The sequence below is a fragment of the Cloeon dipterum genome, chromosome 3, assembly GCF_949628265.1.
Source record: "Cloeon dipterum chromosome 3, ieCloDipt1.1, whole genome shotgun sequence".
Taxonomy (NCBI): domain Eukaryota; kingdom Metazoa; phylum Arthropoda; class Insecta; order Ephemeroptera; family Baetidae; genus Cloeon; species Cloeon dipterum.
In genome coordinates this window covers 34,839,861-34,867,767 of record NC_088788.1, presented here as the reverse complement: position 1 = coordinate 34,867,767, position 27,907 = coordinate 34,839,861, and the positions used below count along the sequence as shown (strand labels likewise).

The window sequence follows — 27,907 nt, the reverse complement described above, 5'->3', positions numbered from 1 at the left end:
GCTTCTGCCCGATTTTGGCGTTTTGTTACGCAGACTATATGCCACGTGACAACCATTTTGGCATCTTTTTCAATTTCGTCTAAATATGTAAGGTTGTCTCTATGGTTTGTAACTAAATCTCTATTATGGTATGTCGGCGACCCTTAGCTACAGGCACAATTTCAGTTACGTAAGAAAATTAAGTGATATTCTTACAAGTAACAGTACCATTTATTTTTAAACGCGCATATTATTAGTAGGTACTTTTATGATGATGAATATTACCTTAAAAGATATCTGAACGAACATTTTGTATGAGAAATAAAGCAATTATAAAACCGAAAAGCCACTTTCTTGTCTATTGCTGCTCATTATACTAGTTTTAATTAATAGCGTAAGTATGCTCCCACTTCAGTTTACCTCTTTAGCTTGAAACACCTACTCAGTCAGAGTATGTAAATGAAAATTCCTCTACATATCTTGAGCCATAAAAGTGTATCGGCGGAAAGTTCAATGTTAAACAAAAGGGAAAGCTGCCATTGAAGTTGTTCGCATAAGCTGCAAACACATTACGCTGAAACGTTGTTTTCAGGGTTCGAAGGGGTCAAGTTGTCGCACAAAAATGAAGAGTCGCGGATAATCAATCGATTGAAAGACACAATGTGGCAATAATTGTCAGTGGCAAATGTGCGCACCTGCGAAGAAAGTATCTATTTCGCCAGGACGTGCGCCCACCTTTGGGAGTCACCCACCGGCTCGCAAAGTGTGCAGCTGAACTTGGCCACGTCTCCTTGGCCCGCTGCGCAAAAACAGCAGCTAACTGCCGCTGCAACAATTAAAGAGCGATTGCCCAGGTTTTTGCTGTAAAAATAATGCGTTGGCAATGAGCGAAATTCAAGGAATTTCCTTCTGCCAACAGCGCACATCCTGAGTTAAGATTTCAGAAAATACTTTGCGTGCACCGGAAGGGAAAGGTACTAACAGTCAGCTATAAATTTAAATTTTTTTATTGTACAAGTGCCAGGGGCTAAGGGAGTAAATGGTAAATTGTTTCACGCATTAAAATATCAGGTACTACCTTTAATAAAAAATATTATTACTTCATATCCAAGGCTTCAAATAACCATGAAATTCATTGAAAATTTGACTCAATGATTTTTATCACAGTTTAAATCAAACGCAGCTTACTCGGTGTCCAGCGATATGTTAGTTTTTCTGTATAATTTTACCCTGTTCAGTTTTGGCTACTTTGAGCTTGTATGAATTGGGGCTAAAAATAGTCGAGCAGGAAATTCGTGTAGTTCAAATACCTATTTTGTTTATTCGCCAATTATCGATTGATAAATCGTTAGCATATATCTAGGAAAAACGATTTAAATTGCGTTTTAAAAATTCAACATCATTTAATATTTGATAGTGCTATTCAATTCCAGAGGGTCGAATTAGGTTAGACAGCTGAGTTCGACAATTCAACACAATGTGCACAATTCGAGGGAAACGTAAAAACCGTTACTTCGGCGTTTTTTGGTTAGAAAAGAAAGTACCACAAGAACGGCGGCGACCATTCAGAAATGAGAGTGGCATTCTGATTGTCTAGCCGCTAGACTTTGTAAGTTCCAGACGGCAGCGCCACAACGACAACCAGCGCAATTAAGCGACAAGATTGGTTGCAGAGTACTGCTCTCATCTGTAATTGGTCGCTGGCGTTCTTTTGGTATACTCTTTGCTAGTTTCAGACCAAAAAACTGCTAAAGTAGGTTTCCGCCGATTTGGCATGTTGAATGATTCAGCTGCCTGACCTAATTTGACCCTCAGGAATTGATTATCACTGTTAAGAATAAATTACAGTCCTACTTTAACAACAGACGCAACAGACTAAAATTGAACTTTTGTCAATAAAGCTGTGCTCTCTTCGAAAAGAAAGCAACCTGTTGAGCACTCCCGTCAAGCGTGTTGCATACCTCGCAAGTGATCGCCGCTAACAGGTTCTGGTCTGCGTTTTTTAAGAGTCGCTCTCACTTTTTTAAGGTGCCAACTTTACTCCATCTAGCTGTAAAAATTTCAGACTTTTTCATGTGCAGAATTTTTACCTGAGTCGTCTTTCTGTGCAATATCTTCCAAGCACACTTCTTCATGATGTGTTGCGTGAGAGCCTCTCCTTGCAGCACGATATAATTACTAATCAACTTCTTTAACTAATTTTCTTTATAATTGATCGATCTCGCAGCAAGAGCGTTAATCTGCAAAAAATAATGAATGGAGCAGTCATCGTGGAGATCAAAACAAGGAGCACTGGGCGTTGATCTCGTTAACGAACAAAAGGATTGTAATCGTGATCGTCAATCGAGAATTTTGACAGGGCGGTGCGGTGCAACAGCTTGGCGTGAATTGAGCCGTTTAGCCGGCAGGAAGACAAGTAGGCCAGACGATCGCTTATATTGCGCTGCATTTCGGAGTCGCACTTTGCGGAAGTGCTCACGGTCCATCAGACAGATTTCACGCTCCAGCCACCCTCGTTGTGACGCAACCACTTTCGGCACTTGTGCTGCATTCGCGCTCGCCCATTTTTAACCGTTTCATTGCATTCAATCACAGAGAAAAACGGAGAAGCCTCAATATTTTGTTTATCAAATCGTTAACAATATTTTATTATTGTGAGAGGAAAGAGCTGTTCATGCACTATTTTTATTGATTATTCCCTTCGCCAGAGGTTTAATGGCAAGAATGCTGTATTGCACGAAATCTTACGTGTAACAAGGCCATAAAGAGAGTAAACCGTGTTCAAAATTTTGTGCAAGTGCTTTCTGCGTGAGCATTTATAATAAAGGCTGACCGCGGAAAACACGTTGCATTAAGCGTGCAGCGATGGTTTTCGTGCAAGGACAAGCATTTCTCTGTTTAACTACAAAAACCATCATAACTTTCATTTCGTCACTCGATTTACATTTTTAATTGCGTGAGGAAGTGATTTGTGCGTTGCATTTCTCGATAGGAGAGACAAGCCGATCTTGCATCTGCATTGTTAGTTATGCAACTGCAAATCAGTTCCACTCTCTGAGTCAGGGACCGATGAATTTTTTTGTGATCTGATAAAAAGGTTGCTAACAGCTCCGCTAGTTTTCATTTGCCCGCTAAGTAACAATTAAACTAGTGGAAGTTTTTTTTGCCTGCGTCATAGAAATGTCAGCTCCCAATTATTGTTTGCAAATTCCACGGGATGACATTGAAATTAGCGAGGACTCGATCGTGAGGAGAGATGAATGAGCGAAGCGCTCTGCAACAATTGCAAAAAGTGGAATGTCATTTTATTTCTCTTCTCGTGTCATCGTCAGCCCCGGACAAAAGATCCAAGGATAAATGGACAGCGATCATGATAATCCAGACTTGTAATTTCAAATGCCGCTCGGTATTTTTTGTTGTAGTTATTACAAGACAATGCACGCTTTTGTGCTAAAGAGGACTCAAAATATCCCAAGGAAACTTACTGGGCGCTAAACGACGCAACTAACTGCAAACTGCATAGCTCTCGTGAGAAAACTACCGATATGAGAGCATAGCCGCGTATCAAGTTTCTTCATTAAACATGCCAATGCCATTGGTGTCCAAATATTTTGGCCGAGAAAGAGTTTTCGCTGCGGTTTTGACATTGACACTGACATCATGCGTGAACACCAAAATATAGACGCACATAAGCTGTTGGCTTGGCCTAATTTTAACGGCCGCGTGTTTGTTCTTGCTGATGGAAAGTGAAACGGGGGAAGTTAAAATTAGAGGTATTTCTGGGAAATGATCATTGTTGCGTATTAGAGATTCGGTATATATTAAATTGCTATTGGAAATTCCATGAATCATTCTGCATGACATGCTGTTGGCAAATAATTGTAAACATAGGGTTTCGTAAAACATTTTTGGTCTAAAATATCTTCTGATACCTTGAACAATATATGAAGGTTTGTTTGTTTCATTCATCTTTTCATTTATTATTTCTTGTAAATTTTGGGCTACGTCTTTTTGCTTATTTAAAATATTATTCTTTATTCAAGTTAAGCTAATATCTAATACATAAGCTTTTTAATCTGGTCATTTCTCCTGTAGCTTCTTATTATGGTATTGAAGCAATATGGTCACACCTCTCGCTGAATGATCTCAACGAATTGGAATGTGGTGCTAAGTCTAGGTTCTTCAAAAGAGCCCTTTGTGTAGACAAACGAATGAAATCTTGATTCGCTTATGAATTAGTTAAAACACATATTTTTTTAATTTTTTGAAGTCCAAATAATATTCACTCCCTTCTATACAACTGCCTAAGAAAAGTTAAAAACAATTTGAATATTAAACGACAATCAATTGACTAGAAATTGTATGTTACTCCTGCTATGACTAAATTTGATTGGATCTTTACTAATTGTAAAGATAGGGCTATGTTAACAAGATGCAACTTTCATGGCTATCATTTTCTCATCTGCTCTCTTAAAAGGTTTTCATCTCGAACTGACTTTAAATTGTAAATATGTATCTTATTATTCTTCGCTTACTAGCAAGTACCATTTACTGGACTGTGTCAAAAATACTGTGTACAAAAATATCCCAAGCATCCTGGTATAAGAAACGAAATTGTAATTAAGTCATACACCGATGGTGTCCAATAAATGAATAATAATTAGCTAAAATATCTGTGATTATTTTTCTGATTATATGGTTTCAGATAAAAATTCCAAAGTTAAAAAAACAGCAGTGGATTTTCAAGGAGTAAAGAGTAATGAATCAAGAACGATTAACTTAAATAAAATCACGCTTTAGAGGGAAGTGTCGGATCGTTTAATCTGGCGAGATAAACAGAATGAAAACAACTTCCATTTGTAAAAACTGGTCAACCTCCAAGGTATTATTTAGATTGAATTTTGAGCAGAGCGTCCTTTTGCAAAATAGACCTCATTAATCAGTGACAGCATCATTCAGAATTAAACGTGAGAGTAGTAGAGTGAAAAAACACGTTCTTCCTATTCCTATGACATAAGGCGCCGACGCAATTCTTGGGCTAGCCCTCATGGCGTTAAAATTTATCGGTGTTCTTGCTTTTCGACGTGCTGGCTTAATAGCTAATTGCTTCGTCTGCGGCCTTGCGATTGGCATTCAAAGCAGGAATTTGGGTAATCCCAGAATTGAATTTACTTTTATGGGAGTACATTTAGGAAGAGAGAAATTGATCCTAATTATAGCATTTAGGAACATTCCCACACCTTCAAATTTAAACTGCCAATTGATTATACCCCAGAGAAAATTAATTAAATTTTTTGCATAATTCCCAGGAAAGTCCTTCGCAAAAAATTCAAACAATTTGTTGAACTTTGATCTTTAAATTCAAATAATGCAAGGGAATATATATATTGGCTGCATCTCTTAACCAATTTTAAAAAATTTAATCGATTTTAGCCTTTAATTAAATTTTAAGCCAATATTTTGTGCGATTGATTATGTTTGGAAACTTCCGCCCTTATTCTGTATTCAATTTCTCCGATTGTGTTTAAAAATATGACATATATAAATATTTTATTCCGATTTAATAGCGATCAGCGCTCAACCGATCTAAGTATCCAGAACAAAGAATGTTAATTTATTGTATTCTTTCCACGTTTGGAATGCACAGCAGCAGGATTGTTTCTGTGTCCAGTAAAGAAATGATTTTTTTTAAATAATCGGTGGTGCAACCTTGCAGTGGTTTTGAACATCCGGACTTGCGAATGAAAACACGCAAACCGGAGACAGCAGCAATAAGGCTTTGCTCGAAAATTCCTAGACGCTGATTGGCTGAGGCAACGCGCATGTCAGCAGCTCCCACGTGTTCTAAATCATATATATGGTAGTTGTTGCCATGCGCATTGCGTCAGCCAATCAGCGATTTGCGTGTAGTCATTCTCAATTGTCGGATTTAATTAAATTTTATTGTGTTTCAGCGATTTTAAATCGATGAACCAACTCTTTTAAACAAGTTCTAAACTTTGTACCCTTTCTCTTTATAATATTATGAAAAAGGACATGGAGAATTTAATAACAAATCTCTAAAGTGCATATCGCGTCGAAAAAAGTGTTAAAAAAATGTTTTTAAGCTGCAAGTAAATCATAAAAAAATATGAATGAATGAAATATTTATTAAACACCAAAAGGTGTACAACAGACATAAAATACAGAGTAATTAAATCACATATCAATGCTCGTTTTTGCTTTGGCGGCTTGGCACAACGTCAGATTGTTCTTAACACATTCAAAAACATGGTAAAAGTTAATTTGTTTGATATCACAGAATTTGCACTCGCAGTCCTCACTCGCGCAGGAGTGATAGGTCAATTTATTACAGATCAAATAGTGAAAACCGTGACAAGCGTGTCTCGTGAACATATGTCTGTTAATAAACATAAAAAACCATAAAAAAATATGGTGTTCTTATCTGAGGAAAAAAGGCTTTTCACTTTGTCTCTAATTAGTATTTCAGCACTCGCTGGAATTGAATTTAAAGATGAAAACCACTTTTCACTGATCGCGACGAATCCGCTATGTTAAATGTAGTCATTTCGCCACTTCCATTCTTGTTTTTAACAATAATTACAGCAATAATCATCACGCCTGGAGGAAACATCAAGAGTTTTCCGACCTCTTTGCGCATACCCGTCAAAGAGACTTCAAGTCAAATTTTCTTTATTTGCAGTGCGCGCCGTTTCGACATTCCAAACCAGTTTGAATTTTTGCCGTCGCTCCTCCAGAGGTGTGTTTTTTGAGCGCAGAAAACTCTCTTCTCTCGTGCGAAGGTTCACCGGGGGAATCCCAAATAATCGCTGCCGTGTACCAACACACTGGTTTGGCCAGGTTCAGTCTACCCTTGGAGCGGCCGGACGGAAAGCAACGAGCGAAGCATCGCTGAGCGCTGTAAGACACTTTTATGCGGCAAAGGTGCGCATTTTAGTTGCCCCCAGGTCTGGCGCGAAACAAACGGATCGGACGACGCGATCCTAGGAAATGAAGTGGACGACCTTCCAGCAGCAGCCCACTGCTCTGGATCGGGAGAAAATACGTAAATAAATAAGCGTTGCCCAATTCTCTGTCTCTCTCTCGCTGCCACTGTTTGCTCGACTATGTGTACCCGCTTCTCGATTAATTATGTGTTGTTTAATACATGTACCCGACACATATTTGCCTTTTTATGGTGCAAAGTGTGATTCTACTGCGCAAAAGGGATGCCGTGGAAGGGATAGACCAAAGGTGGTCTGCGCTACAACAGATTCCCTCACCTCACGATTTGTTCGTCTAAAATTTGGTCACTGGAATAAATTAATCCAACGCAGGTTCTTTTTATTTTGATTGGTTCTTTTGCTAATTTATTCATATTCCAATTTAATTAAATTTATTTAATTTAGAAAATTGTTCTCAGCCTGTAAAAAACATACATAATTTAATTTAATTTACATTTTGTAAAGGCTTTAAGTCAGAAAATTGTAAAAAGAAAAATAATATCATCAGCAGCTGTTTCGGCACCGGATCAGCAATACTTTAACTACAAAACAAAATTCATACCACAAGGAAATTTTTAATGAGACGTCCGCCTGCACTCATGTCTCAAACGAGCAACGGAATTGACAACACCGCAATTTTAACAGAAATTTCCTCAAATTAGGCCAAACATTCCACCCTTTCTTATTTGAGCTACTTTCAAATAGTTAAAAATTGCTCTAAACATCACGAAAAAAATACTAGTAGGTGAAAATAAAAATTTCGCGTACTTTCCTGAAGGTTGCTACATAGTGCCGCCCAATCAAGCGTGGCTTTTAGTTGGAAATGTTATATTTTTTTAAAAAGTAAAATAAAACGATTGCATTAATTTTTACGAGAATATTATGTAAAGGTCACGAAAAACAGCCTTGGCATTGATCCCTGTTTCATGTGAGCTTGGCTTGAAGTTAGAATGAAATATAGCCTACTGCCATATTTGCAATTATTTGGGAGTCAAAAGGCGCCCACACCAGCATTTGCGGAGTTTAAAATATTTACTATATAGAGATAAGCAAACACGGTCCAATGAGAGAGACGAGACGATGAAGATTTTTAACTGCCAGGCGAAAAAAAAAGAAAAACAACCAACCACTAAAACATATGCGCAACTCGTTTGACGGCATTTTTCTTGAAACGTATTCGTGAGAAGGAAGCCGCCACGCATTTCGGTTTCGACGACTAGCGACCACATTTATTAGGTTTTACTATTTTACGTTTCATAATATCTCACTGTTAGCTCTAGAGTGAGCAGTAGATTCTATTTTTAATCACAGGTTAGCCTAGGCGGTGCGAATGGTACAAGGTTGAGGAAAAACTAAAACGTAAAAAACAGGTTTTTGGGGGGTTCAGCACTCATAGTCCTGAAATTCCCACTGGCTAGAAAAAAAATCAAATTATCAAAATGTTCCCATGTTTAAAAAACAATAAAACTATATGAAATTTCTAAATAAATAATAAATATTTATAAAACCTTTGATTATCTTTTTTTCATTTTTGCTGTGTAAATTTCTGGGAAAATTCACTTACAAAAAAGCTAACACTTTTCCTCAAATCGAAATCTAATTCATTTTGTTAATCTTTCCTCGCAAGACGCTCATTGTTGAATTAAAATCGAGTATTTTTTATATAAATTTCCGTTTTGTAAGATAATAATTATTCCATAATATTTTAAAAGATCTTCAACATGGACCATTCGTGCCAAAATATTGAACTAAATAGAAAGTGAAATTAAAATATACTCCTCGAACTACTCTGACAACAATAATTTATTTGATTCTGTCCAAAATTTCACAATTTCTTGCAATTTTTTACGCCGATAAAGAAGATAGAACGCCATGTAAAAAGAGACAAAACCAATTGCGCCTGCATTGCTTGTGGATTACTTCATCCTCCATATGGCAGAAGTTTTTAAACAATCTGCAAGAACAACAGCTGACGAAAAGTTGCAAAAACAGTGCAAACGATCGAGTTGAGGAAGGCGCGGCTGGCTGGCTGCCGAGCGAAATGAAAAAGCGCTGGAGCAATTGAAGTGAGGAATGAGTGGCTCGCTCTTGTTGAAATAGTGAAATCACTCAGCTAGGTCAGCGTTGCGCGGAATATTATGCTAGATGTTCTCCGTTTATGTAACTTTTCACACCAAGGTCACATGAAATTGTGTGCATACAGTGAGCACCGATCAATGAGAGACGTATCTGGTCACCTCGCGTGGGAATCAATTCGCTGAATTCTGCTTGGATCATCTCAACCATCTCTTGATTGAAATCAAAATGGATCAAATGATCGGTGAAAGGAAAATATATATTTTAAATAATTTCAGACGCAACTAGGACCGTGGTTTTCTCACAATTTTGCAAATTGAGGCTTTCATTGCACATAGCACATTTTTTCCAACAAATATAAATCTCCTAGCTGCCCTTATTCATTAATTTGCATGATAACAATTCTTTACGAACTAATAAACATTTCTAAAACTATAGAGGAGCGTCAGGAAGTGCTTGTGAGATTAAAAAATAAAAATTCGTCGTGTTAACTTGCAGAAATTCGGTCTCAAATCAAAACATTGTTGTTTTTAAAATAGAAACTTCCAGTGATAACACTCATTCAGGGATTTTTTTAATTCAAAATTAATTTTTATTCCTGAAGTAACAGAAAATTTTGTTTTTTGAACACGTGTTGGATTTAATATAATTTTACAATCATAAAACAGAACAAGCAACTGAATTTCCTTTTGCCTCGGACTAGTGTGACAAGAGAATAAAAGGCGCGTGGTGCTCATTCCACGCTTTGATTCAAACGTCACGAGAGCCGGTGTGACCCAGCTGAGATACCGTGTTATTATAATAGAACTGCTTGAGCAGCTCATTGGGTTAGATAGCGAAAGTGGTCCACGCACATACATCTCCTTTATGCAGTCGCGCGCGCACAGCCTTAATAGAATGGTATTGTTCGGCGTTAATTGCGCCGCACTAAAGTTCAAAAGTAAACAGATATTGTATAATGTTCTTTTGCATCAGATTCGAATCGACGCGGTCATGAAATGTTTCGTAAATATTTTCGGAAAACCTCGAATTTAATGCGAAACTCTGTATGATTCTTGGAATAATCAGGGCAGCAAAAAAAATTGCACTTTTCACGACCTTTGCGGTTCAACAGTCTTTGACATGAGCTTGTCTATAGTCAAGGCTATGAGATTTTAGAACTATTGATTGCTTTTGAACTGTCGAGTATGAAGGTTATGATGTTTAATTCAATTAACAGAGTTCTTTGGAACAAGAATAAAGCTTTGATAATCTTTTTCTAAGCTTTGTTTATAGCATAACACAAATTATGGGGATTTTGTCTGAAAAATCGCATCTTCACATCGAACTAAATTGTGTAAATAAAGGATAAAAAGTCAATTTGCTGGAATAAATGTTTATTTTGCCCTCAATCTCGTTGAAAATGATATTGTGGCATTTAATTAAAAAAATCGTATTTATTTTCCAATTCAAGGTCTGCAAATTTTCAAATATTATGTAAATTTAATTTCTTGAACGATTGCTAACTGAATTTTTCATTAAACCCAAAGAATTATATTAAGAATGATTGGCAGAAATGAAATTTTTATCACAATCTTGCAAAAGCAGATGGAAATTGATTTGCCTAACATCATCGTCGTCCTTGTGAAAATTTCAACCGTGTAAGTTCAATAAAATATGCGTTTCATTGCAAAACCTTTGACCATAGTCCGACCTTGCGAGTAATGCTTGATAGAAACATTTGGTGTAAGCTAAAAATTCAGTAGCTTCAGTTATAAAACCTGCTTGAACTTGTGAGCCCCGGAACATATTAATGAGGCCAGATCCACATACGTGTATAACTAAGTAAGCGTGTTTCCTCTACGCTCGCGGCAAATACAAACAAAAACCTTCAGATGCAAATGATAAGAATAAATTTCATACACACTTATTGTCAATCCAATTATCTACAGCAGGAAAATGGCTGGGCTTAAAATTCTGTGACTGTCAAAGGAAGTCACCCGGCCGACACATATCATGTTTGATCAGCCGCACAAGACGAAAACAAAGGGAGCAGCCGTGTTTGTTTGCTCTCGAGCGCAAGGCCGGCCGATGCCGGGATGGCAATCTCGCGAATTGGATCAGCGAGGCGGTGGCTGCGCCGAGGGAAGAAATTCGGCTTCCTGATATGCTAGGCGAAAAGTTGGCCATTGCCAGTGCAGGCAAGGTCAGCCAAGGTGGTGTACCAAGAAACCGAGGAAGAAAGAAGTGGAGGGCCGGTGTTGGCGCGCTTGGTGGTGGGGCCTTCGACCCAGGTACCCCAGGTGCGCCCACCAGAGTCACATCCAGACGCAGTCTCGTCCAGGACACCACGCTCTCGCCTGCCTCCGCCTCCTCAAGTGCACCAAACCCAATCCACTGCTTGGCCGAAACTACCGAGTCAGGTAAGTCTCTTCAATACTTAAATTATACCTGGTAAATTTCCTCGGCTGCCTGTGCATTCACCCGAACTTGTCGATAAATACTATAAAGTCATCCGAGTGCGTCACAAAAATTCAAAAGCCATCATAGAGGAACCAAAAGACAAAAGACGCACCTCAAACGCTTTTTTTCTAGCTCTAGGATGTGCCACTCGACACGTTCGATGGAGTCATCAGACGTCAAATCGTTATTATAGAAATTTGCAAAGGGTCCTGCGCAATTAATCCATCAAACAATGACACAAAAGAGCAAACACTCTAGCGAGATGCGCCGTTAACAGTCTCACTCGCGCACTCACGGTTGCAACAGGGTCCTCCACAATGTATCTGTGCCGCCGATTCGGGTGCGTGGGCGATCCAAAAAATGGTTTCTCTCCTTCTAATTAGTCTGTTGACCGTGATTCGGGTAAATTCATTTGCGTCATGCGTGGCACTGCAGTTGTTCTCTCTTCTCGCCCGGTCGCCCTGCTAGACTTGCTTGGTCATAGCTGACGAAATCCGCCTAACTTTTTTATGCTCGCATCTGCAGCCAGTTGATTGCGCCAGACGCCGGCGAATTCGCACCTCGCGGAACAGAGAAAACCATCGCGAGAGGTGCTAACTCCTAGCTCATTTTCCTGCAATGCCTCTTAGTTCCGTCTTTTATTGTTTTATTAGAGATGCGGTTTATTTAATTCATTATTTTTCAAATCGTGGCGCAACCAATAATTAAATTTCATAAAAATTTCGAGTTGTGCGTGAGATCTGTAAATTACAACTTATTAGTCCTTTGCATTAACCATATAAAAAGGATCATTTCGAAATATAGAAGCCGGCGTTGTGGTAAATAATTCAAATCTGGCGGTCTGTGACCTGGACAAATTCGATACTGTGTGGGTGCGTTTGCATCTCGCACTTTTGGTCAGTGAAAGTGGCAGCCCGTTGAAAGGAAGCGACACGCTCGCAGATGATATAATTCACGCGCGTGCTGTTTGTGTGTTTTCGCGGCGGCAAACGCACCAATTTGGCTTTCTAGAGCATGGAATCTTGGAAAAGATGCAGGCGGTGCTTGCATAAAATTACGTGCCACGTGATGCTGGAGCCAGTTGGGGCCGGCGAGTGAATAATCTGCAATTGCGGCAACACACGAGATCGAAAGTCTTTCATAGCTGAAGTGCATTTGTATTGACGACGAGCTCAAGGTTGTGCCGGCTGAAAGTGGAAAATATTTCTGTTTTCAGTCCGTCTCAGTCAATGAAAAGTCTTTTATCCTTATTGCGACGCCGAAATTGCAGCCGCATAAAATATGACTCCATTGTCGGCGAGACACATCTCAGGGTAGCACGTGGGCATTTTTATGTGACTCGCTTAATATAATGGCTTGTTTTCGTTGGTGCACCAAGGCATCAAGGCCAGAAGGAGCGGGAAATGCTCGCGTACGCATTTTTTTATAATTGCCAGCCTGCAAATTTATTTCGGAACATCTTTCCTTTTTGGACGCCACTCTCAAGGCTCGTTTCTCAAAAGGCGGGCGACACTCTTGAAACCTTTCAGTTTTATTTTTTAATAACAAGCAGTATTACGATTTTATTACCAAGCTTTAAAATCATAAAAAATTGACCATGGTCCGAAATTGTTACTCAATATCAATAACGGCCTGCATTTTTGCAAAATCAGACTGCACGGTCACGTGGTTTTCCGCAAAGGCCGTCTGCGATAGTTTGATGAAGTAGTTGCTTGACTCGACATAAAAGCGGCGTTCTCCAGCCAGCAGCTGAATTAAACTTCAGACACACTTTATTTGTGTGATTATACGCGTGGTAGAAATGCACTCTCGGCTGGTGCACACAAACTGGTTTTCAAGGACGTTCCAGCAGCGGTGCTCGACGGCACAATCTCGAGAGCGGCGTTTTATCTAGGTGCATTGCAATTATGCAACGTACAGACGCATAGACTGTTTACATGTGGGGTCAATCGAGTGTGAGATAGGCAACACTCTCGGTGCTTTATTGGGCTGACCTAGCTGCATGTGCCATTTCGCTTTTATGCTTGCGAAAATGTGAGCGAACAGCGAGCATAGGAATGTTGGCTCATTAAATAATTTATCGGGATCCGATTAAACCAAAAATATTCATGGAAAATTACGCTGATAAATTAAGAAAAGGATTTTACTTTTTTATTTTTAACAACGCCGAGTGGTCGCACTTTTCAAATATTTTTTATTTTTGTTCTGAAAGTAATTATTTGCTGGCAAAAGTGTAAAATTAATCTTACACGCTCTTGTGTATAGTGCACATTAACTCGATGTCTGATAATCCCGCTGTTAAATACTTAATTTTTGCGTCGCCCAGCATCAGTGAAAGTGGATCAAATTAAAGCCGCGGCACTCGAATTGGCGTTTGTTGCACCTCCGAATTGGTGGCGCGATTGCCGCATCTCTCTGATTCCTCTGCGCTGCGCACCGCACACAATAATATATAGGATGTAATCCTGCATCAGCCGGCCACGGCGGCGATCCTTTCACTAAATAGCCGACCAACATTAAATAGTATCACACGTTACGTGAAATGCGCGCGACAACGTAACCGCTCATGCTTGGCGCCGCTCTTAATGTGCCGATTAACGTGCGCTCTTTTGTCTCGTCGCTCTGCTGTTGCCGCTGTTGCGAAAACGGCCCGTCAAAAATATGCTCCTTTAATGGCTTCCATCTGCCGTTCGCAGCATTTTATAAAAATTTAACGCCCAGGAGTGCAATAATTCCAATCAGAACTCTCTATATTGGCATTGCATCACAACTCGAAGATCTATTCATTCCATTTCGCAATGACACAAATTAAATTCAATTCATTGTCACTTTATCACCTCTGGATATGTGTCGTTTAATTGCTGCCCGTCAAATTAGTCCATGGCTCGTGGTAAAAAAGTAGTGTGTGTATTGTAAATTAAATTACGTACTCCGATTAGCACCGTTAAGTCATTTTGCAAGTCATTTGCGCATTGTGCCTAATGAATGATTTTGCAAAGTAATATCCCAGCAGCCGAGTCGAAATTACCAAGCGCTTTATCTCCGTTAAATTTCATCCCTTTTTCCGATTCGCAGGTGGCTAAATTCGGCGATTGGTTGGTGCAGTGTCGAGGCCGGCTCGGAAAGTGCTCCTCGCACCTCTTTTTATTCACCACGCAGGCGAAATCAAACAGGTGCAATGGCGCAAATAGTGAAGGAAGTCATCGACTACGGCCTCAACTACTGGGACTCCATCAGTGGTGAGTTTTTCGCATTCTTTTTCTTCTATTTGACTTGAAGCGATTCAATATTTATCCCATTGTCACGGTCACCCTTCCTCTGCACGAGCCAAACTCAAAACTTTGCGCGGGAAATGTTTTGACCTCCAAAAAAGAGAAATTCCCTCTAAACGAGGTGTTTACTCTGATTAAATAATCCACTAGTGATTCCAAATTCACAATTTCCGGCTTGTTAAGTCAGCGTTGGTTGTTGTTTTGCGTTTCTAAAAAAACATCGCGAAACCTTGCCGCCGGCGTTCTCACTATCATAATCAAGAGAGCGCGCGATCTTTAAATTTTATTTCTATATTATTAAAGCACCATCATTTAATGATTGACGATTACAATTTTTATCTCTCAATATGTATAACTATCCCAATTGCTTGTATCTTGATTTACATGTTTGAAGCATTAGTTTTACATTTCATTCAGGTTTTTTATGTTTAAAGATTATGGACATGGCCAATAAAAATACTGAATTATTTAAATTAGTAAGCCTGCTCCAACTGTTAATTCAATTAAACCGTGAAAATTACTCGTGTGGATTTATAACCAGGATATGCGGCTCAAAATTAACAATTGAACAATAAGGATCTCTATATTCTACACTGCGTGAGTACACTGCTGATGAGGCCAAAACAACCATCTGTACTGTTCAAAAATGTGTGAAAAATTATTTCTCTTCAATTGTTTACATTGACTAAAAATCCACAGAGTAAAGAATTTTTCTTGTCTCATCACATGCTGCAGAATTTCTTCATTTCGCTTCTTTATATATTTTTTTAATAAATAACAGTGTCCAGATTTACAGTCTTTTCTTGCAACCACGAGAGATCAGCGAACGAAACGCCGTAGAATTACGCAAATGGCAACAAAAGCGAGCGTCGGACAAACAAACAGAAATCCCTCATCCATGCCTTATTGCGGCAAGCGCGGAAAATCTGCCTCAATGCCTATCGAACTGCTCGAGCGATTTACACGACGCTTTTTGAACGCTCGCGAACAGCAAAAAAACTAAATCGCGCGGTGACCTTTCCGTAATGACCGTTCTAAATTATCATTAATAATTCTTAAAATTTCTGTTTGTCGAGAAAAACGCTGCGATTGACGTCATTTCAGGGGCAATCAGGATTTGTGATTTGGCAGATTGCGACTTAAATCCTAGAGCGAGAGATGCATTCACCTGTTGCTCTTGCCTTTGACTGTCCTTGACGCGGGTGGACACACAAAAAGTGGCCAACTACAATTCAAAGACTGCTGAATCATTTTCTCCACTCGGCGAACCAACACACACATTGCGAGTTCAAAAACACCTTGAAGCTGACAAATGCATGTGTGGCAAAGCGCGTTCGCCGAGCGAATCGTCTTTATTCGTTAATTTTGACGCACGTGTTGGCAAAAAACGATATGAGAGGTCGTTAATTCTTATTAAGCCAAACTCTTGTGTCTTCATGACGGGGTTTTGATGGTGCGCAAAAAATGGCATTACCTTTTCTTAATTGGCCTTATTGATGTCCCACTTGAGTAATGATGTTTGGAAAAATATAATTTATTTCTAAATTGTCCGATATCACGAGAAAAAGTCGTTTCACCGCTCACGATCGATGAAACTTACGCACCAGCAGCGCGTCTTAAGCTTTTCTTAAAAACTGAATTCATGGCAATTCCGGCTCTGATAAGAGCGCGCACTTAGCTTATTAAAAACATTAAACTTAAACCGCAAAATTACGTCTTTGTTCCGCTACACAAAGAACAGTCCTATAATTTAACCCGCCGCGATCGGATCCTGTTTGACACGCATTTCATTAATTACATGAAGTGTCAGGCTGGCACAATAGGCGGCGGTCCTTCACACTCAGACAGCAATAAATTATGATGATTTATTTTTTCAAAGACAATGATTAGTAATCACGTGTGCTTGCGCGATTGAATTTCAGATCCCAGGACGAGCAAATGGCCCTTGATGTCGAGTCCCTTCCCCACCCTGTTGATGGTGGCTGGATACCTGTACACGGTGCTCATCCTAGGACCCACCTTGATGGACAACAGAAAGCCTTTCAAGCTCAGAGAGGTGCTAATCGTGTACAACGCTGCTCAGGTCATTTACAGTGCAGCCATGTTCTACGAGGTGAGCATAAATTACCGTGCGCGAAAAAGCAAGACTGGTTTTCTGGATAGCCATCTTTCCTGACTCTTAATTCAATCAAGTTTTCGCTCTTGTGCGTCGTTTTGTTCTCCAACGAGTCTCGAGCGTTGTTGCATTTTCGCATCCGCCACAGTGACGAAGCAAAGTCGCCACTGTAAAGGCCGAATAATCTCAATGGACCTCAATCTGAGGGTTACAGCCTGAAGATGCATGTGAGCGAATTTGACACTGGACCGCCTGTTAGTCACCTCGAGTGAGATTACACGGTCAAAGCACAATTTTGTCTCGTGCACCACATATGGTAATACAACTTTTGTTACTGCCTCACGACGTGTTTCCTGCTCTAAACTCCTTCGTTCTCAATTGATTTACTGCCAGTGAAAAGAGCTGGTAGAGAGAGAGAGAATTAAAATCAGGAAGGGCGTTTTGCCTTAATTTTAAATGAAAAAAATAAAAACAAAATTGGACAAAATGGTGCATATCCGGGTTTTTGAAAAATGTTGCCACGCCCAAATCTCAGCTTCTAAGTGTCAGATTTGCAAAAACCGCACACCATTAGACTAGTTTAAACCTCCCCTAGATATTCAAAGCATCTTAAGGGTTCAAACCTCTTTTTTCACTCAATAAAAAAAAGTGAGTTTTTACATTTTTTTGTTACTTGCACCTCACTGCGCAACGGAATTGAGAGTTTACCACCTTCAAACTACTTCAGTGCATCATGGGACATTAAGATGAGTAAAACGGTATGCACTTTATGTAAATGTGACTCTCAAAATCCAAGATTTAGTTGACTCAGTTTTTTTTATTACCACAACTTCCAAAAGAAAAACATGTTTTTCACCAAATCTCGGCTTTAAATGATCAGATTTGCAAAAACTGTTCGACGCGCGACCTCTTCTAGGTGGCCAAATCCTTCAACCCCTTTTCCAGCCCGTCAAAAATTTAAAAAATGCATTTTTCGTAGATTAAAATTAACTGCCGCAACTATTTCAGTGTACAAACAATTAAAAATCTCTCTATTTCAATTTAGTCAATCATCCCTCAATCTCACCCCTATAATACAAGTTATAAGAATTGGTTGGAGTTTGAAAATTGCTGCTGTATTCATTTTTAAACTTGTTCATGAGATCTAGTTCATCTCAATACAATTAGAAACAATTTAATATTTAGATTTCAAGTCCGCGTAGACATTAATTTGGTTGCTTAATAAATAATATCTACGCTGAAAGCTAATTGACTCAAATTAACCACGACACAATGTTAATCAGGACGGCGCTGAATCAACGGTCTGCTTCTCGGTCAGTGCGTGTTGCATAATCACAGTAAAGTCTCGGGAGCAACCGCGATTAAGAGGAACGCACGTGTGTACTTGAATGCCACTGGTCGGTTACATAAACTCTTGTTGATTCATTGGACGCATTAGACGTATGTGTGTTCTGATCTTGAACTTGGCGAGCGAAAGTGAAAGCGCTTTTCACCTGCGTAAGCGTGAGAGCCGCGCATTTTTCCTCAAAATTTGCATCGTGTCATAGTTTTTAAGATATTTGTGGATTGTCCGGTGCGTCAGCAGCTTTGGCCCGATTCGCGCGGTACAACAGCCGAATTGCGTAAGCGCGAAGGTCGGAAATAATGAATCGAGAAGATGCAGGAAAAAATTCTCGTTATGCAACCAAATTGCCGCGGAAGAGCATTTTTGTCCAGCCTCTATTCAGCCAGCTCATGAGTAAATTGGCTTTCGTCTAAAGTAGATTTCATTTTCTAATAAACTAATTTTACTACGCGCGGAAGCCATTAGCAAATTGCGATGCGTGGCGAACAAAAAACACAAAGCAGAGCCGTCTTGTCGGAAATGGCCGTGGAGATTGAGAGAGATAGAGAAAAAAATAAATATATACCCCCGGCCAGTCCACCGTGCAATGTACGCCACGACAAGACAATAAAAGTGGCACTTTTGTTTTCAATTCGTCCGCCAAAATCGGCGCTTTTCTGCTCCAATGTTAAATGCTTGCAGACATCACGAGCGCAAAAACAAGACCGGATTCTTCCAACGGCCAGACGCAATCAAAGGCCGAAATTTTAATATAAGGCGGCGGCTCCTTTTGCTATTCAGTTGCCTTTTTTAGTCTTCAGGTTTTTTTGCTAGACTAGAGTGCCTTTCGTCCGCTAATTTCTATTGTGCTCGTAGTTTCAGGGTTCTACCTTCCTTTTTCTAATTAAAGAGTGGTCCAAGCAATTCCTCATCTAGCTTATCGTTGTTTTGGCCTCTGATTTACGAAGAATCTTGATTTTTTCAAAAGCCTTCCGCTGAGCATCAGCCTTGGTATTCAATTTTCAACCAGAGGGCTCGTAAAATTCGCACACCTCATTGAACCTGTTTGAGATTAAACACCGTGACAGTTGATTGATGTTAATTTTCTGAAAACTGGTTTTGTTTAACACATCATCATCTGTATCAATTAATGTCTTTATAAAATGCTGTTTAGGCTTCTCATAAGTGTTTTATTTTTTAATAAAGAGAATAAAAAATGCCCCTTAGATAATAAAAGTCCATCGGCGACAATGTGTTTAAGAAAATCGTGCCACCGCGGGCCACTATTCTTGTTTTTTTATGCAAAATAATGCAAAAAATGTGGGGATTGAAAAGGGCCGAAGGCCTGCGGAGAGAACTAAATCACTTTGGCACTTCTAATTTTACTGAGCTAACAGGCCATAAACAGGGCAATTTGGAGGCAATAAATGATTTATTCCTTTTCCGCCGCACCAAGACACCTCGCGTTGTTTTCAGAGCCTTGGAAAACATTTTTCTGGAATTGCGCTGAAATTTTAAAAGAGTAATTTTTGTAAATAATTGTTTCCTCACTTAGAATAATTTTGTTTTCAAAAATATTTACAGCCCACACTTTTCCTCTTTAAAACACCTTTATTGCTCAATTGCAGTTTCCCTTTTGTTTTGAGAAGGAGGAAAACAGGCATTAAATCATGCAATTTTGATCTTTTTACAGCACTTGATGAGCGGATGGCTATTTGACTACAGCTACTCTTGTCAACCCGTCGACTACAGTCTCAGTCCAGTGGCAATGAGGGTAAGTGCATTGTTAAAAGGGTCCCAACCTTGTTTTGCACTAAAGCGTTTTCGTTTCAGATGGCTCACCTCTGCTGGTGGTACTATATTTCCAAACTAACCGAATTCCTGGATACCGTAAGTTAAAAACAAACCTTATTGAAAAGCATGCCGAGCACGTTACTCTCTGACACATGTTTCAATCGCAATAATTTTCAATTGTATAATTGCATGCGTACCGTACAAATTGAGGAATTGGTAAGAAAAGCGTCTAATCATTCGTTGCATTTCGCCAGAGCCGTTGATCATTAATTAAATTCTCCTTTGACAGCTCTTCTTCGTTATGCGCAAAAAGAACAACCAAATCTCGTTGTTGCACGTTTACCACCACTCGATGACTCCAATCATGACTTGGGTTCTTGTCAGATTCCTCGCAGGTAATAAATTTTCTAATCGTATTGATCTTTTCCGTTTTATGACCAAGGCTGACTCTCGTAAATTGGCTTGTTACGTACCATTAAAATGCTCGTTTCATACAGATTTTTCGGAGTATATTGTGCAGATTGGATAAATCCTTTTATGCGGGGTAATTCCGTGAGTCCGGCTGAAAAAGCAACGATGAGCTTGTGTTTTCTGTCGTCAGCTAGAATTTTCAGCAATGACTTGCAAGTGAATAACGTCACGCGCAAAATGACGTGTGCATCAATCCAAGAGCGAACAACGGTTCTCCAAAAAATAACGAATAATTATTGTTGGATGCGGATGCAAGTTCACATGACGCAATACATATTAAAAACGAGTTTAGAATTACCCCCCTGAAGATGCAAGCGAGTTGAACAGACAGACATACTAAATTGTTGCAATTTCCAGGCGGTCATGGAACCTTCTCAAACCTGATCAACAACTTGGTGCATGTGGTCATGTACTTCTACTACATGATGACTGCAATGGGCCCTCAGTACCAGAAATACATTTGGTGGAAGAAGCACCTCACCACTGTTCAGTTGGTAAGACATGAAGTAAAATCGGAAAAATAATTTTTTATACTTTCGTGAATTCATGTTTAAGTAGAGCGTTGCAGGCCAATAATTAAGAGAATTTTGCATTTTTGAAAGATTGGGAAATTAAGCGACATTTTTTTCTTAGATCAGGACCGAGAGAAACAGTTAAATTTCACATTTTGCCAAATTTCTCGATTTCGATCCCTCTCGTAGCGATCTATCCAATGGTTTGCGAATTTTGAGAAAACATCCCCTAAATTGGGGAATAAATCGTGGTTTTACAGTAGGGAGACCATTTAGAATGCAAACTTTTGAGCCGATTTTTTCAGAAAATTAAACAACACAATTTATGAAAATTTTAGTTTTTTCCTCATTTTCAGATAGCATTTCACGAAAAGGTCAAAACTTTTTCTTTAATTGACTTGTTGCTATATTGTTGCATTACATTGTTTGACCTCAGTGGGAAATGACTTGAGACACAAAATCAAGACGAATCACTACCGTTCAAGTCACGGTGATTGATTTAATGAAAAGTGCGTGTTTGCGAGTTGAGACATCGGCCAAGTAAAAAAGGTTCATGGTTTTGCAGCGTAAAAGGCGTGATTTTGAAACGACGCCGCGCTGCGCCGCGCTGCACCGCGCACACAGATGCATTTACTAATTATTTGTGTGTTCAGCAGTGCAATGTTAGAAGTTCACGCCATTCACTCACTCTCAATAATAATAATAGCTAGTGGGGCTAGCGGCTAGCGGCTGCTGCACTTTTCAAACCAGTTATATCTCCAGCTATATTTATATTCATTCTCTATCACAGAAAAAGAACGCTCAAGTGTCGCAATTCCGACTCATTGTGAATGTATTACACGCTCGTTTGACCGCAAAATGCACGCGGCCTTTTTTCAGATTGGTCCATACACTCGTTGCATTCCACTTTAAATAGCTTCTCTTTTCACTGCAACGGTTGCACGGGATCGAAGATTTAAAACTTCATTACAGCAAATGTTTTGGGTAAATTTAGATTAAATTTGGTTTTTTAAACAAATTTTGACGAGATGGGACATTTTTCAAGTTCCAATATTTTAAATAACGGTTTTAAATGAACACCACAACTTTAGAAAAACTTAATTTTAAAGCAAAAACTGCACATATTTTAAAAGCTGGTATAAAATCCCTTTTTTTTGCTATCATTTAAGTTTTCCAAAGAATAAGTTTTTAAGAATCTAGTTGGTAACAAAATTTATTCCTTTTGTTCTTTCTACAAAAAAAGCCATGTTTTTTTCGCTCAGTGCATTTGGAGCAATTATGATCGATCTTTCCAAAAAATATGAAATTCAGAGATTTTTCTGGAACTGAAAAATAGCACGTTGATCTATACGTCTTGTTAAATAGTCTACTTCTGGCTCCAAATTTTGGGTCAGAGTAAAAATTTTCACCTTTGGATCATAGTCAGTTCGCAGGAAAATGCTCGAGCAAATTAATTCACCACTATAATTGAGATTTTCCTTGTTTATGCAATTTTAAAGGACACTCTTTCCTCCTGCGACACAGTCCTGTCTTACGAAATGAGTAATCCATTTAGAGGCTTAAAACAGCAGTTGGCATGTACAAAGATTTTTCTCATTCTACTTTAAGCCTTCGTTATCCTCAGTTTATCAAAATTACCTTTTCCACTACAACGGTACAAAAAGGGTAAAATGTATCCCTTATTTATTCGTAGTCTTGAATGGGATTTAAAAAAATGACTCACTATGTGTAGCAGAGAAAACATGCAATATCGACATTATCCCCGCTTGTGCGGACGGCGTAATCGGCTATAGTGGACTTGTACTGCTCCCAATTGGATTTGGTAGTCTAGACCTCAACGGACGTTGTATAATTCGACAAGATCAAACCTCTAAGCACACGCGCACGTCGTCTGCAGAAGCACTTGGACGCCTTAAATGTGTTGCTTTAAATTATCGACCGATTTCGGGGTGTAGGTTCTCCGTCTCGCTCTCACAGGGCACCCTCGTGTTTATATATCTGCTCGTTATTATCGATTGCGAGTTTTGCACGGCATGCACGGTACTGCGAGCGGGAGAACGGCGGATTGCGAGAGGCAAAAATTATCACTTCACCGACATATGGCGCGCGAAAAATAGATTGCAATTTGCCCCGGCACGAGCGGATAGCTGGAATCTAATTACGTAACGCGGTGCTTAAGTTCTGCAATGATTAATGAAATTATAATTAGGTTTTTTAATGTTTGAAAGGCTGTTTCATATTTTAGATCGAAATAGTGCACATCAATTTATAATAATAATAATAATTTTAAATTGAGAACTGGCTGTGTTTGTTGAATAGAACCCGCGAGTCGTTTTAAAACCAAACTGAATTAATATAGCAGGCTGCTCTTTTCCCACAAAACTTTGCCATCGGCCGTAAACGCGCAGACTAGAGGCCTTAGAGAGAGATAAGCAATGTCTAAAAAGTCGCCAAACGTCTTTTTGCTCCCGGTAGAACCTCTCCTAGATTGCTTTATTTTATTTTCTGCTCCCGATGCGCGTGCGACCAACTGTTTGCAGCTTACGAGTTGGTATATCGATTTATAATCGCAGAAACACACAAAAATTATTTAAACTGATTTAATTGATAATGATAGTCAGCGAAAGCAGCAAAAGAATTCTGCTCGAAGAATCCTTGACGCTGATTGGCTGAGGCAACGCGCATGTCAGCAGATCTCGAGATGTGCGTTGCGTCAGCCAATCAGCGTCGAGGATTTTTCTAGCAGTCTTAGTTTCTGTCTCTAACTCACCTGTTGGGTAAGCCCTCTATTAGTGTTTGAATCCACCAATAGATGGCGCCAGTGGTTTCTTTCGATTTAAATGAACTTTTGCGCTGTGATTTCAGACTCAAACTTGCTGCTGTGCATTCTGCTCCTAGAATTATTTCTTTAGACGTGCTGAAAATAAAAGTCAGTCCTGCCATTCGCCTTAGAAACGTCGGAAAATATTTTTTATTTAAAAAAAGTGGTTTTCACGATTCTACGGCACTTGGCTTAACCGATTTTGGTTTTCAGCACGTCGAAAGAAAACATTTTAAGTGAAGAATGTACAGTGGCAGGATTGAGTCTGAAATCGCAGCTATAATTTCCTTAAAATCCAAAGTATACGGTGGCGCCATCTGTTGGCGGCTTTGAACACTAAGGGCCTACCGAACTGGTGTATAATTGGCAATTTTATTGGTTTAAATTAACTTTTAATGTTTTTCCGCGATTATAAATCGATATAAAAACTCTATTAAGGCACCAAAAAATAGTTTGCACGCGCATCCGGAGCACAATGAGGTTTGGGGCCTTTTTGTACTTCGCCAAACACTCTATAAAGTCTCCAGCGCAGACACAACAACAATAAAAACCACCCACTGCACCCCGTGTGCCCGTGGGAGGGCTGAGCCGCGCCTTGAGCACCGGCCAGGGTGCGCGGCGGCCGCGGCCAAGGTATAAGAGACACTGACCTGATGCTGGGCGTTGCTTGATCCGCAGGTGCAGTTCCTGATGGTGTTCGTGCATTCGGCGAACGCACTCTTCTCGGACTGCAGCTACCCTAAGCTGATCTCGGCCTTCCTGGTGGTGCACTCTTGCATCTTCTTCGGCCTCTTCCTCGACTTCTACATCAAGGCGTACCGCCGCGACAAGAGCCGCAAGGGCAGCGGCGGCCTGGACAGCAGCCTCAAGGGCGGCCACAACGCACCCACCCTGCAACTGGCCCCGCTGCTCACCCCGGCGGCCGAGGGCCCAACCCCCAAGACCAAGACTCAGTGAGCCTGCGCGCCGCCCCCTCCTCCGCCCCCGCCGCGCCTCGTGATAGCAAAATATATGCACATACAACGCCTCCGCCCTCGCCCCCCCTCCCTCCCGTGTACATATTTTCACATTTTTCCACCCTCATTACGCGCTGTAATTATACCTATGGCACGAGCGGCCGGCCGCGGCTCTTACTTAATTTTCTCGGGCCGCGCCGAGAATACTTGCGTCAAGTGCCAGTGTTTGTGATTCAAACCTCCCTTTATTACTTTTAATTTATACACACGCGCGAGCGCAAGTCTTCCCCCCGGTGGAGTAAGACTTTTATTCTCACAACCCTCCATTGTCGCTTGGAACACTTCATCATTGCATTTTAGGCTCCTGCGCGAGCCAGAAAAGCCAGCAGCAGGCAGGTCGCCTCTTGCCCCAACGAGGAATTGAGCCCTTATTTTAATTTTAAAAATAATTTGCGACTTTGAACTAGTTTAAGAGTTTTATACACAGATCTTGTTCAAATTTAGTATTAAGGATTAAGCGCACCTGCTTGGACCTGAAAGCACTGCTTTCAGGCTCAAAAGCACGGGATTATATTCAGGATTTTGTTTTAAAACTTTTGCATATAATATTGGCCGTGCACGGCAAATCCAAAATTCATTTGTCTGCAGTGCAGATTTTTCGTAAACTTTGGTGTGCACGCCACTTTACTCATGTGTTTAAGGGAAAACTGATAATTTGCTCATTTCATAAGTGTGTAGATAGCCCAGAAAATGCACGAGCTGCTGGACAGGCTACAAAACTGCCGAATGGTGCACTTTAAGGCAGAAAATTTCCGTAAAAATTGCCCACATTGTATGTAAAGGAATACTTAATCAGCAAATAAAGAGCTTAAACCTATAGCTTTGAAGTGTATCATTGAAAACGTTCTACTTTCCTTTAACTGATAACAATGAGACATTTTGTTTTATTTTTATCAATATACAATGACAGTGTCTACGTCAAAATAATTCGGCCGGCTGTGAAAGTGGTCGACTGTTTCTGCTAGCCATGGAACCACTAACCTCCAGCACAAATTACTCCGAGAACTCCAGTGCTTTGTTTTTCGCATTAAGCCTCATCTGCCGGTCCTTTAATCTCTTTTCCCGTTCATGCTCCTTCATTCTGAGCACAAAACTGAAAAAGCCAAAAATTAGGTTGTTTGTACAGGCATAATTGAACGATTTTTTACTCTGTAAACCGAAAACTTACTCGTCAAATTCACATGTAAGGTAGGCGTGTTTTTCGTGTTTGCAATTGGCTACCCAGGGCCAGTTTTCTGAGCGGCATTTGCGGAACTCGAGCAGTTTGTGAGCGCAGTAGTCTCGGTCAATGAGGTCCAGCTTTGCAGCCTCCATTTCTTCTACAGTAGCAATCATTTCTGCGAATTTAAAATCAGATTTAGTTTAAAATTAACTAATGCCACTACAAACAACTTTTTTCAGCGGTTCTGACAGGTTTTCACATCGATTGATTCATCTAATGAAGGAAAAATAAAACAAATAAATCTCATAGGTATCTATTGCACTACTAAAATCTTTCAAATTTAAATCATTCCAGTTCTTTATAATCAAAATAAAAAATTTGGTGCGGGTGCGAATCATAACCAGCCTGACTCTCACCTCGTGGTTTGCGGCCGTTGGGGAAGCCGTACAAAGGGTCGAAGGTCGGTTCACTTGCCCGGTCAGGGAAGTTCTCAGGGTGTCTATACGAAGACCAATAGGTGCCCATTTCGACGCCAAATCGGCACAAAATCCGGCAAAAATCAGACTATTGGGCCGGACAAAAGCAAAACTTGAAAAACACCAGCTGCTTGAGAGAGTCACAAGGACATCTAGCGGATATTCTCGCAACCAAATACTGTCTACAGTTAAGCGCGCCAAGTGAGCGGCAGGAATGGAAAGAATATTATATTGGATTTTCTTCTATAATTATACCTGAAACAACAAACTAAAGGGAATGTTCTGATTCTACAGTTTAAATACATAAAAATCGGTATAATTATATGAAAACGAGATTTATTTAAATCAAATATTCGCTAATTTACAGTGCGAAGTGCGCGCATAATATCCATTTATGTATATGTATCTACCAGCGATAAAGACATACTTTAATACAATATTGACGATCAAATATTGCATTTATTTACAAATAAATAGTAACAACATAATGAACGATGCTGAAGTTAGCAACATCCACAATCCATCATTTTCAAATAGATCCAAAAACTCGCAAAAATCGTTTCTGTGAGCGTGTCCAAAAAGCTGGAGAACGCATCAATAAATTAAAATAAATATGCTAAATATTGGTTTCCGTGGACTTGTTGTTTTCACAACTCTAAAAATGTAAAAAAATCATTTCTATGCGCAGCAACGATTTTTGGATGCGTTATAAAATCTACAGAAACAAAATTTTACATTTTTTAAAGTTATTTTAACTGTTCCATTTTTGTCAAAACATTGCCAGTTCCAAATCTCGGGTTCTAACAGCCGGAATTGCAAAAACTGCACACCATTCGACCCGTCTCGACTTCCCCTAGATAGCCGAAGGGTTTTGAGGATGATCAACCCTCATCCCCCTTCTACCCCGCATCGCAGTAAAGATAAAAACGCGTGTTGCTTTGTACACTTTCACAAACTTATTCAATGATAACAAAAACCTTTTAAATTAATAAAAATCCTCCCCGAAATACACCTTTTATCCTTTGTATTGAGTGAAAAGGTTAAAAATATAAATCTAAATTTCATAACTAGAAATTAAATCTCATTTTTACTATGGAATTGGGTTTGGTTGGCGATCCACAAAACCCATCAGATATCCAAGGAAGGTTGAGACGAGTCTAGAGATGTGCAGTTTTTGTAATTCTTGCGGTTCAAACCCGAGATTTAACGATGGCAATGTTGGCAAAACTTCAAGTATTTATTTTTTGGGTAATATTTCCAAGGCCTAATAATCTTTATCTTACTAAAAGCTTTCAATAATTTGGTTTTTCTTTAAAATAAATTAAAAAGTATTAATCTAAAACCATTTCACTTGACTATAAAAAGCCTTTTATGACCGACTAAATTGCTCCAAAAACAGTTAAATATTTTGGCATAGATTTCAGATACAGATTAAGAAAGTT

At 39.6% G+C, this 27,907-nt stretch overlaps 3 protein-coding genes across 4 annotated transcripts in view; 1 reads left to right on the top strand and 2 right to left on the bottom strand.

Annotated features, from left to right (window-relative positions):
- sit (stuck in traffic) overlaps window positions 1-24,604 on the bottom strand; it is a 36,622-nt gene extending 12,018 nt beyond the window's left edge. Inside the window, exon 1 of one of the 2 annotated variants that reach the window (XM_065486416.1) lies at window positions 24,462-24,604. Coding sequence is in view for 1 of the 2 variants with exons in the window: in XM_065486415.1 (XP_065342487.1) it covers window positions 24,462-24,516 (55 nt within the window). In the remaining variant the exon portion in view is untranslated. The remainder of the gene's footprint in view (window positions 1-24,461) is intronic. The other variant, XM_065486415.1, reaches the window with a different exon arrangement.
- Window positions 11,106-25,646, top strand: LOC135941126 (very long chain fatty acid elongase AAEL008004-like). Its single transcript, XM_065486417.1, has 8 exons — window positions 11,106-11,461; window positions 14,577-14,740; window positions 16,696-16,886; window positions 19,907-19,987; window positions 20,047-20,103; window positions 20,297-20,402; window positions 20,836-20,972; window positions 24,490-25,646. The coding sequence occupies exons 2-8, from the start codon at window positions 14,680-14,682 to the stop codon at window positions 24,766-24,768; spliced, it is 912 nt and encodes a 303-aa protein (XP_065342489.1). The 5' UTR covers window positions 11,106-11,461; window positions 14,577-14,679; the 3' UTR covers window positions 24,769-25,646.
- Window positions 25,647-25,677: 31 nt separating this feature from the next.
- ND-B18 (NADH dehydrogenase (ubiquinone) B18 subunit) lies at window positions 25,678-26,612 on the bottom strand. The gene is made up of 3 exons (XM_065486420.1): window positions 26,406-26,612; window positions 25,996-26,164; window positions 25,678-25,920 (listed from the first exon to the last, which is right to left on the bottom strand). The coding sequence occupies exons 1-3, from the start codon at window positions 26,512-26,514 to the stop codon at window positions 25,821-25,823; spliced, it is 378 nt and encodes a 125-aa protein (XP_065342492.1). The 5' UTR covers window positions 26,515-26,612; the 3' UTR covers window positions 25,678-25,820.
- Between the last annotated feature and the right edge of the window lie 1,295 nt (window positions 26,613-27,907).

What these genes read in the sequence shown, in the direction of transcription:
- LOC135941126 (XM_065486417.1), top strand. Translation starts at nt 14,680, where the DNA reads ATGGCGCAAATAGTGAAGGAAGTCATCGACTACGGCCTCAACTACTGG. An exon ending in GTGCAGCCATGTTCTACGAG is followed by an intron (nt 16,887 to 19,906) that starts GTGAGCATAAAT and finishes ATCTTTTTACAG; the next exon opens with CACTTGATGAGCGGATGGCT. An exon ending in TAACCGAATTCCTGGATACC is followed by an intron (nt 20,104 to 20,296) that starts GTAAGTTAAAAA and finishes CTCCTTTGACAG; the next exon opens with CTCTTCTTCGTTATGCGCAA.
- ND-B18 (XM_065486420.1), bottom strand. Translation starts at nt 26,514, where the DNA reads ATGGGCACCTATTGGTCTTCGTATAGACACCCTGAGAACTTCCCTGAC. An exon ending in CAACGGCCGCAAACCACGAG is followed by an intron (nt 26,165 to 26,405) that starts GTGAGAGTCAGG and finishes TTAAATTCGCAG; the next exon opens with AAATGATTGCTACTGTAGAA. An exon ending in CTTACATGTGAATTTGACGA is followed by an intron (nt 25,921 to 25,995) that starts GTAAGTTTTCGG and finishes TGGCTTTTTCAG; the next exon opens with TTTTGTGCTCAGAATGAAGG.